This window comes from Myotis nattereri, assembly GCF_964212035.1.
Source record: "Myotis nattereri genome assembly, chromosome: 16".
Lineage (NCBI taxonomy): Eukaryota > Metazoa > Chordata > Mammalia > Chiroptera > Vespertilionidae > Myotis > Myotis nattereri.
In genome coordinates, this window is record NC_138091.1 from 48,261,533 (window position 1) to 48,272,885 (window position 11,353).

Sequence of the window (11,353 nt, forward strand, 5' to 3'; positions counted from 1 at the left end):
ATATTTTTATTGATTTCAGAGATGAGAGAGAGAGAGAGAGAGAGAGAGAGAGAGAGAGAGAGAGAGAGAGAAACATCAATGAGAGAGAATCATTGACCGGCTGCCTCCTGCACAACCCCCACTGGGGATGGAGCCCACAACCCAGGCATGTGCCCTGAACAGGAATCAAACCGTGACCTCCTCGTTCATAGGTCAACACTCAACCACTGAGCCATGCCAGTCAGGCTGTGTGGGGAATGTATTGATAACTCAGCCAATCAATGATTCTCATCATTGATGTTTCTATCTCTCTCCCTTTCTCTCTGAAATCAATAAAAATATTTTTAAATTATTATATATATACATATAATAATTTAGAATGTATATATATATATACATTCTCCACACAGCCAGCAAAGTGACCCAAATATCAAACCTAATTTTAAAACCCACCCATCAGCTCCTAAAACAAGTTCCAATCTCACATGGTCTACAAGGCCACAGAGACCTGCTCCACTTCCAGTTTAACCATAGCCTTTCCCACGCCCACCGTTCCCTCTACCGTCTAGGAGCAGACAGGCCTCCTCATGCTCCCTTGCTCTTGCACATGTTCCAGCTGATGAACTCGACCTTAACCACCCAACTCAAATGTCACTCCTGGTGAAGCCTTCCCTGTTAGCCTGGAAAAGTTAGTTGTATCAGATAAGAATGATGTCATCTGAAAGCAGCAGAAAATACCAAGCACAGGAATGAGTCTGACCCGAGTGCCGTTAGTCATCTAGCGAGGTTTTAAAAGTCCATCCCCAGAAGCACGCAAAATTAATGTAATCAGAATCTCTGTGGTGGACCCAGACATCAGTGTTTTTCAAAACCTCACATATCCTAATGTGCAGCCAAGTTGAGAAGCACTGAAGCAGGGGTTTACTTTTAATGAGTCCAGTGGTAGAGTGGTTCAGTGATATCCAGGCCAATATCTCCATGATGCTCCTGGCCTTTCCTTTCTGTTTTATTGCCCCAAGGTCACAGATGGCCAGAGTTGACCCTGCGTGTCCAAAGCAGGGAGAAAGCTGTAGGGAGAAGGGGAGGGCTCAGCCCATGCTCTTTTTTTTTTTTTTTAATAATATATATATTTTTTTTAATTTCAGAGAGGAAGGGAGAGGGAGAGAGAGATAGAATCATCAATAATGAGAGAGAATCATTGATTGGCTGCTTCCTACACACCCTCTACTGGGGACCAAGCCGGCAACCCAGGCATGTGCCCTGACCAGGGAATTGAACTGTGACTTCCTGGTTCATAGGTCAACACTCAACCACTGAGCCACACCAGCCAGGCCAGCCCATCCTCTTTTATGAGTGAATCAAAGACAGTCTCAGAAACCTCTTGAGCAGGTTCCACTTAGATATTATTGATCAGAATTGGGCCACCCCCGCGGCCATGGTGACTGGGGAAAGTGGGCAACGGGATTTCTAATAAACTGAAAGGACCACCCAGGCTCTCTCATGACAGACTGAGTGCCTTGCTACCCCCAAATCAGTGCATGTCATCAAAGGAGGAGGTAAGGAATGGGTACTGAAGGGTGACAGAATAGGCCACCCCAAAATATGCCACTTAGGCATAAGGATTATTTTGAGCTAAAGGCACATAAAAAAAATAAAATTAAAATTAAAAAAACCCAGACACTAGAAGGGCATTCCTATCTATTTTCTTCCAGAAAACAGGAGACAGAAACTGCCATGTGAGAGACGCTCTCCCTGTCCTGCGAGAAAGGACACATTCTTCAATGGGGAGTCAAAGCGCAGAGAACTCTGCACAAACAGGCCTTGTTAAAATAACTCTCATCTTCCTCCAGCCTCCTCTATTTTAGTTACTTTTCTACAATTGCCTCCCTGTATCCAACCTAGGACAAAAGTGTTTATGTTTGTCCACTTCTTCGGGTTTTCACTGTCTTACGAGGGCTCTCGTGTCATGGAAAACGTGTGTAAATATGCATGCTTTTCACCTGTCAACCTGTCTCATGTCAGGTGAATTCTCAGGCCTGGCTGAAAAGCCCTAAGAGGGCAGAGGTAAAGTGTTACCTCCCCTTCAATACCAAGTGGAGAGCCAGCAGATTCTGCCACGGAGATTTATTCTCTCTGAGCTCCAAAGCTTCCACGCACACGTCAGTTCCATAGCCATCACCGTAAGGCTTTTGTGGAGACAGATGTCCACATGTCCGTGTCTTCCTTAGACCGGCAATTCTCATCTCAGGCTGCACATTAGAGACACCCAGGGAGCTTTTGAAAAATACCAGTGCCTGGGCCCCCTTCACAGACACTTTCATTTAATTGGTCCACGTGAAGCCCAGGCAGGACTCATTTTTGAAAGCTCCCTCCCTAGGGACCCTAATGTGCAGGCCGGGTTAACCACAGCCACAGACCTGGGACCTTAGGAACAGCGTCCGCACATCCTTCAGCAAGCACAGCGCTTGAAACATGGGGCTCGCAGGAAATCCTCCCTGAATGGAAGGCAGAGAAGAATTTCTCTTCCAACCTTGTCAACCCTTGTGTACTGTCATAGGTGTGGCTCCTCCTTCCTCTCAGGTCTCCCCTTCGCACTGAGCACGGCTCTGAGCCGCCCTCCGTGAACCACATCCATGCTCCCGATGGCCTCGCCTCTGTGCACAGACCGCTGCTCCTACAGCTGCTGTGCCGGGCAGCCCAGTCCCAACCTTTCCTGGCAGCTGCCTTAGTCTGAAAAGGAAGCAGCTCTCTCTATCAGCAGCCAGGCTCAACTCTGGTGCTGGAGCTAACCACCCTGCCCAGGGTGAGAGAAGAGCCGTGGGAGGGGTAGTGTCCCACGGGCTTTCTCTCCCACCTGCAGCCAGAATTCCGAAATGGACACTGAAGTATTTATTCAATGGCACAGCGCCTGGGCCAACTGACAAGCAACCCACAGACAAAGGTTGCGCTTCTCCTGCCCAAGCGTAGGAAAACGTATCTTACCTGATTCCTTGGACAAATGTGTGAGAAATGCCCTGTCGATGTCACAAGAATGAGTCAGTGCTCAGTACATCCCCAGAGATGACATCATCCGGTATCCTTCCATCTGATTCTGTCCCCTGTTAACGCTTCTGAATGGCTTGGTCAAAGGGCACCTACACAGGGCCAGCTTTGTGGGCATGTGACCTGTGCAGTTGCCCAGGGCGCCACACCCTGTGCTCAGAAGGGCCCTGTGCTTGCTTTTGCCATCTGCTGTTGCTATTGTGACATATGGAACAGTCTCTGAACATGGGGCCCAATTTTTTTTAAATATATTTTTATTGATTTCAGAGAGGAATGGAGAGGGAGAGAGACGGAAGCATCAATGATGAGAGAGAATCATGGATCGGCTGCCTCCTGTACACCCCGTACTGGGGATCAAGCCAGAATCCCGGGCATGTGCCCTTGACCGGAATCGAACCTGGGACCTTTTGGTCTGCAGACTGACTCTCTATCCACTGAGCCAAACCGGCTAGGGCGGGGGCCCCACATATTTATTTTGCACTGGGTCCTGCGTTGTGTCCGATCCTGGTCACCCCATAGCCTCTTACAAAATCCAGCAAGGTTTTCCTTCTCAGGGAGTTCTCCACAGCATATGGCCGCAACCTCTTCTGTGCAAATGTCTATGACACCCCACTCTTCCACTACCCAGGGAGCATCAGGAGACGGTGGTATAACGTGGTGGCTTGGGCTGCAAATGATGGGTGGGACGAAGAGGCCCTGGGGAATATTGTCCCAGCCCTCCTTGGCTCGTGGGCATGACAGAGAGTTAAAAGTACCAACTTTGGAACCTAGTGTCTCAGCAAAGTGAGGGAACCGGAGTCAGCTCCAATCCAGAACATAAAATCAGCAGCAAAACTTGTAGACAACCGTATCTGACATTAGGCACCTTGAAGAACCCCTTCCAACTGCCAGAGGGGCCATCTACCAACAGTGCAGAGAACAAACTAAAATTAAACCACAGTGCTCCTTGCCAGGTAAGAGGGCTGGGCACCCTGTGAGGGGCAGAAAACGAAGTCCTCCAGGGTGGGACAAGTTTTCCAAGGAAAAGGCTGGGACAAGTTTGCTACAGGGTGCAGTAGCAGGGCAGAGACGGATAGTGGGGGGAGGGATGGAGCTGCAGGGAGCTGGAGGCAATGGATGTGAGATTGAGCCCACCCAGTTCTGCCCGCAGGTCTGTCAAGCGAGGATACTTCTGCTGGGCCAGGCTCTGGGCAACGGAAGGGTCTCCTCCCTGACTGAGAAAGGAGGGATGGAAGATGACAGCAGCAGGCCTTGGGAGGGGAGCCCGAGGCAGGGAATGGAAATGGCGCCTGGTCTCCCCAGGCAGAGTTCATCAGGGTCCAGGATCTGCCCTCTCTTGGCATCGTCTAGCCAGGCCATGGCTCAGGTATCTGATACCTGGGGCCCGGAGTCACATGCCAGGAAACCCAATACTCTTGGGTCCCAGCCCCCAGCTTCCAGCAGCTATGAGCAAGCAGAACTTCTGGAGAAGGAAGCGGGTCTCCAGAGAGGAGCAGCAGGGAGGCTACTTCCGGGAGGGGGGCAGCCCAGGAGAAGGCTCTCCCCCCAACAGAGGTGAGAGGCTTAGAGGAGAGAGGGGACAGGGCAGAAAGGGGTGGGGTGGAGGAGACAAAGCTGGAGCAGGCAGAGGGGTGGATGCTCCAGGAAAAGGGGTAGATGGGCACTGAGGTGGGCCCTTAGTCACCTCGCCTAGCTGGGTGCCCTGAAGTCCTATGACTGACCTGTCCTATTTGTATCCTTTGCTCTAGTGCCAACTGGCCTTCTGGTGCCTACCTGGCCCGCCTGGCAGCCACCAGGTAAGTTGGTGGAAAAAGACTTTATTCCCCTGAGGAAAATCAGCACATGGGCAGAAGCAGAAACTTAGAAGCCCCCAGACCCAGAATGACAACAGGGCCTTGGCCCAAGAGACTTCACAGATTAGCCCTCCAGAACCAAAGAGACTCTAGAAGAGTCTCAGGCCCAGGGGACTTCCTACCCAAAGGGCCTGAATGAGGAGCCCTACACCCCAAAGAGAAAGCAAAACGTTGCCAGGCCTGCGAGACCCCCCAAAGGAAGATCCCCAGTTCAAAGAGACTCCACAGGGGGCCCCCAGGAAGAGAGCTGGCCCTGGGAAATGGAATTCCCTTGACTCACTTTCCTTTACGGGACTTTCTCTTCCCCAGATCCTGCTCCATTCCAGGACTATGCCAATCGGCGGCCATGCTCGCACCAGCCAGTCACCTCCTGTCCCTGCTGCTGGTGATGGGCACAGGGGGTACCATGCCCAGCCCCCAGGTACCTCCCCAGGGCTGCTACATGGCAGAGGAAGCTGGTGAGCGGACATTCCGCTGCAGCCAGGCAGGCCTGACTGCCGTGCCCACTGGCATTCCCAACGACACCCGCAAGCTCTACCTGGATGCCAACTGGCTAGCATCGGTGCCAGCTGGTGCGTTCCAGCACCTGCCTGTTCTGGAGGAGCTGGATCTGTCCCATAATGTCCTTGCCCACCTCTCAGGGGCTGCTTTCCAAGGCCTGGCGGGCACGCTGCGGCACCTCGACCTCTCTGCCAACCAGCTGGCTTCAGTGCCTGTGGAGGCCTTTGTGGGGCTGCAGATCCAAGTGAACCTGTCTGCCAACCCATGGCGCTGCGACTGTGCCCTCCAGGAGGTTCTCAGACAGGTGAGGCTGGCACCGGGCACTGGGACAGGCATCGTGTGTGGCCCTGGAGCCCGACCAGACCTCGTGGGGCAGGAGTTTCTGCTGCTGGCAGGGGAGGAAGAGCTGTGTGGGACGGGGCGGGGCGGGGCCCGGCGGAGCACAGACGTGGCCCTGCTGGTCACCATGGGGGGCTGGCTGGCACTGGTGGTGGCTTACCTGGCCCACTATGTGTGGCAGAATCGGGACGAGACCCGACGTCCCCTCAAGAGGGCCCCCGTGCTGCCGCTGCGCTCGGAGGACTCCTCTACCCTCAGCACAATGGTCTGATGACCAGGTCCCCTCCCCTGGCCCTCACCCCACACTCTTTCCCCTGGGCTCTCTCTTGTCTTCTGACCCCCTCTGCCTCCTCTGCAGCGCCATCCCATTCCCCAAATTCCACCCCCATCCCTCCTCTGTCTCTCATACACTCCTCATCGCTCTTTCAGCCAACACCATTATTGGTGCCTGGAGTTTTGGGTGCCGACTCCGAGCCCAGATTGTGCAAGACTCAAAGCTCCCGAGTGCACCTGGGGGGGTGGGGAGCGGGGGGGGGGGGGCGACAGAACAGAGACTGTAGGTGGCACGTGTGCCCACTTGGAGGTGGGGGCAGACAGCTGTGTGCGCACGGAGGAGGGAGCCTTGCCTGGCTGAGCTGATCTCAAAGGCTTCACTGTATGGAGGTCTGAACTGACGCTTCCAGAAAGCTAAGGGCTTTGGGCAGAAGAGGGAGGACCCTACTGAAAGGGGGTGGACAGAGGCAAAGAAGATGTAAAACAACGTGGACTGTCTGGGCAGCACCAAGACCTACCTTGGAGCTGAAATAGAGATTGCAAAGGAGGGCAAGGAGATGGAGGGACCAAGCAGGAGGTGAGGTCAGAAAGTTGGGGTGCAGTCAGATTGAGAAGGACCCCGTGGGCTCCTCCTCTCTCTCACCTCTACTGAGAAGCTCCCCCGTCACATCTGCCTCTCTCTCGGCCCCAGGCTCCTCTCCCTAGGTCCTCTTTTGGGGAACCCCTGGCTTAGGGCCCCCTGCTTCCTTTTCCAGAGACTCCCCATCTTTCTGCTCTCTCCTTCATATATTGAAGGGTTTCCTGAACTCTTTCCCTTGGGGGTGTAGTGGTCACCTCTACATCTGAGCTGGGGATGGGTCCCTCACTGGAGAGCTGGGGGCAGGGTGGGGAGGATTAGAAGGTTTCCCACACCCAGAACATCACCCCAAGACAACTCAATAAAGTCACTTTTATTAATGCCCGTGGTCTTTTTCTTATTGTTCATTTCCTGGAACATTATGGCCTAGCATTGAGGAGGGGGGAGGTATTGAGAGCTTCACCATCACCGCTACCATCCCTTAGGTGGTGGGTGCTCCTGCTGGGTTGGATGCCAACTCCTTTCTCCTTTCCTACCTGGCACTAGACACTCAGCTCCTGGCACTAGAGTCTCTCTGCTAGAAATGCCAGGGCCTATGAATTAAAGATGACAAACGGGAAGGATGGGGAATGGAGGGGCCTGGAGGGAGGACGGGAAGAGGGCAATGTGTGGACATCAGTCATCGGCTAGCACTCTCCAGCCTGCTGGAGGGGGCATAGGAAGCAAAGGGAGAGGAAGTTATCTCCCTCTTGCAATCTTCTTTTCTCTCAGCGGGAGTCTGAGCAGGGGGCAGGAGAAACCAGATGTGCTCAAAGTTAGTGAGAGAATTCCTGGTGGGGAGGGAAGAGGGTGAAGACCAAGTTGGCTGAAGCAGGGGGCTATATGAGAGATCCTATCACCAAACAGGCTTCACAAGGGGCCCAAAGGGATCAGCACACCCTGTCCCTTGCCCCCATGCAGAGTGATCTGCCCATGCGGCCTCCAAGGAGAAAACAGCTGCTTTGGGAAAGCTTGTAGGAGCCCCAGTAGAAACTGAAGATAAGACCCACTGAACCAGGGTTCCCCCAGCTTGGGGCAGAGCCTGGGGCAGACTGGGTGGCCACTCAAGGAGAAATCCATCCCCTCCCCTGGTCCCTCTGACCCATCCTGAACCCCTTGTCTCCTTTGCAGCCCCCCTCGCCACTCCTCCTCTCTCCACCCCTGAGGCTCCGCCCACCAACCCAAGGCTGAGCTCTGCCATCATCCAGGAAGCCTCAATTTGATTCAAGTCAGGAAAACCTGGGGCACCCCACCCATCCTCTTTTCTCAGGAGACACAGGCCTCCCCACTTCAGGGGTGGGGGAAGGAATAGGGTGTGGGAAGGTTCAGGCTGCAGCCTTGACCGTCCACCCCAGCCACACCCTGGCCTGGGCCTTGGAATCTTGGCCCCTCCCTATCAAACCCTCCATCAGTCCCTCCCCTGGCACTCACAGAGTCTGCCCCACTCAGCTCACCCACCCCCTACTGGAATCAGGCTGGACCGTGTCTCGCTGGGTTCTGGGAAACAGACTGCATAGATCTGTGGGGGTGGAAGGGTGGGGAACAGGTGGGGCCCTGTGCCTCTACCATTGGTGCCCATTCCTAGAGGCTCACTAGACGCCCTGTCATCTTGAGCAGCAGAGACCAAACCTTTAAGGTCTGCAGAGCGTTAGTTCCCCCACCCTGACACTTATCCCCAAATCAAAGCGGTGAGCTCAGGATGGGCCAGGAGCACTGGATAATAAACATCCCACCAGTTACCCCCTTGGATCCCTTCTGGCTCAAATTCCTTCTCCTTCGTGGAGCAAGGATGGGAGGAAAGCAGGAGGGAGAGCAAGTAGGAACGTGGGGAGGAGGCAGGAGAGATGCTTCATTGGCTCCCACCTCAGGGAAAGACCCCTTCACCCCAGCCACTTAGGGTCCCTGAGTCAGAACTTGGTGGGAGGGGGGCTTCAGAGGCTACAGCTCCAACTCAGCCCATCACAGGAGACTGGACAGAGCAAGGCCTTCACAGACGCAGAGATGCACCCACCTGGAACAACAGTCACTGAACCCCTAAGCCCTTTCCTCAGTGCCCTGACCTGCGGGTTGTACTTGCCCACTGGGCAAGCTGTCAGGTGCCAAGAGAGCCCAGCCGCACGCCTGGCCCAGCTCTGAGCAAGAACCCGGGAGGCCTGAGGCAGACCCCGGCTTGTCTTCCCCATGCGGCATCCTGGAGCCAGCAGACTGTGTGTAAAGGTGGGAAGAAAGAAGTCCCTCGCCCTAGCTGGTTTGGTTCAGTGAATAGAGCATCGGCCTATGGGCTGAAGGGTCCTGGGTTCGGTTCCGTGCAAGGGCACATGCCTGGGTTGTGGGCTTGATCCCCAGTAGGGGTGTGCAGGAGGCAGCTGATCAATGAATCTCTCTCATCATTGATGTTTCTATCTCTCCCTCTCTCTCCGTCTCTCTCTCTCTCTGTGAAATCAATAAAAAAATATATATTTTTGAAAAAAGAAAGAAGTCCCTCAGTCAGCCCTTCCACCACCTGCTTCTTCCTGCCCTATGAAGTAGTGGAGAAAGCAGCAGACACTGCCCTCAGGGAGCCCAGCCCCTAAGTCAGAGTGGCAGCGACCTGAACTTAACTCTCAGGGAACTCCCACGCTAATGGAGTAAACAGCTTTCTTTCTCTTTGGAGCTTTGAACCTAATGAGACCCAGACATACCCCAGACACAGAGACTAAAGCACCTACAAAGTCGTTCTCCGCAAGAGGAAGTGAAGAGAGAGCAAACCGAGTGCCAGGGAGCTGAGCAGGCAGCTAAGCCTCCCCACCCGGCTGCTCCACCCTTCCTGCCTTGGGTTCAACGCGCAGACATTGCGGGTGCAACGCTGAGCTCTCCTACAAGGTGAGGGATGTCAGCATCCAAACCGGCAGCAGCTCGGGCAGCTTATCCCACGGGGAGGGACTGTGCCTCCCCATTAGACTAAGGGGAGTTCCAACTAGAAACAGGTTTACTTCATCTCTCTGGGACTCTCTCCTGCCTAGGAGGAACGTTGCCCCCAGTCATGACTGCAGCAAACAAAGCAGAGCAAGGCGTCCACGCTGCCAAAAGAGAGGCCACCACAGGTCCACTCATTCATTCGAAATACAGTGAGTTACTACTATATGGCAGGCACTGCAGACACAAAGATGAGAAAGTCATGGTGCCCATCCTCGGGGACCTGCAGGTTAGTGCATCAGGGATGACAGCCAGGGTGACAAGCTGTGCACAGGGGCCACCTGAGCCCAGAAAGGTCATCTAAAGCAAACACCGACGAAGGCCCATGTACTTTGTTCACAGGAACACTTACTCAAAACCTATTTATTTTACCAATTTTTCAAAATTTTACTTTACATAGAGTTCTAATAACTTTGGAACTATGGTTTCCTGCCTACAGCAAGTTAGAAGCAATACATCTGAAGCAGCAAAAAACAGATTACAGTCAGAATAACAGCAGTGAGAAACCACAACCTGACAACAGGTAGGGACGTTATTAAAAGTATTTACAAAAAGCATTGCAGCCTTGGCCAGTTTGGTGCAGCCGATAGGGCGTAGGCTTGCGGACTGAAGGGTCCTGGGTTCGATTCTGGTCAAGGGCATAAGCCTGGGCTGCAGACTCGATCCCCTGGGGAGGGGCACGTGAGGAAGGGCACAGGACCCCAAGCCCCAGAAGGGGTCTCTGTACGGGGCTCACTGGGTGTAGTCACGTCGAGCCGGTGGAGCGAGGAGGGTCCTGGTCACCACTGTCCTGTACTCAAAGCTCAGTCCAGGCCTGAGCCGGCCCCCACCCCCCACCCGCCGGGAGCACACGAGGTGTCTGGCGCTGAAGGGCCTGACCTGGGAATGGCGGCCCTCTAGGGAAAGGACTGGACGCTGCGGGGCTGGAGGACACAGTGGGGGCGGGGCCCTGGCGGAGTGATGAGAGGTCAGGAGAAGGCTGTCCGGTTGACCTTAGGGTTGTGGAGGCGAGAGGAGGGACTTAGGCGGCTGCGGGGCAGACCGGGATTGCATGGGGTGAAGTTGGGGAGGTCAGGGGCGGGGCTAAAGTGATGGGGGACAGACACCGCCGGAGGCGGGGCGCGGGTGGTGATGACAGGACTAAGGGAGCTAGGGGCGGGGCTTAAAATGGCTGGAGGCGGGGTTGGGCGAGGTGTGGCTGGATGGGGCGTGGCCGACCTCCTGGTCCAGTGACATCTCAGCCCACAGGGCAGTCCGCACGGCAGGCAGTCCGCGCCAAGGAGTCTTCTTTAGGCTAAGGGAGAGACTGGACCCCTTTCCTAAGGGAGTCCTCACTCCGAACCAGGAGACCTGCTGCCCCTCTCCCAGGGAGCCCCTTTTCTCTAACTGCAGGAGTAGCTAGCTGATCACTCCTCATCTCTCTGCCAAGTGGGTCAGGCCCTAGATCTAGTGGTTCATGGAGTCCGAGGCCTGGAGCCGGGGACTCAGTCCTCCAATGGCTGCGGGAGATTTCCAGGAAACCCAATCTCATGCTGGCTGGATACGTCCGCTACCTGACGGGGGCTCTCCGTGCTGGGGTCCGGAGTGGGCATGGGGTCGGCCCCTGATGGGGCTAATGGGTTAGGCCCAATGGTAACAAGCAGGACCTGCAACATAATCTACGGGTTCCCAGCGCCAGATGAAAATACAGGGCTCCTTGTTTTAAAAGTACTAAGAATTATTCAACATTAAACCAAGCATGGGGCCATGTGCAACTTGACAGGTTGCATGCCCGTGAAGCTGGCTCCCATACCAA

At 54.5% G+C, this 11,353-nt stretch overlaps 1 protein-coding gene across 1 annotated transcript; it reads left to right on the top strand.

Annotated features, from left to right (window-relative positions):
- Nucleotides 1-5,181: 5,181 nt before the first annotated feature.
- Nucleotides 5,182-5,985, top strand: LRRC3C (leucine rich repeat containing 3C; the record flags this gene model as incomplete). The annotated part of the gene is made up of 1 exon (XM_081110590.1): nt 5,182-5,985. The coding sequence occupies exon 1, from the start codon at nt 5,221-5,223 to the stop codon at nt 5,983-5,985; it is 765 nt and encodes a 254-aa protein (XP_080966716.1). The 5' UTR covers nt 5,182-5,220.
- Between the last annotated feature and the right edge of the window lie 5,368 nt (nt 5,986-11,353).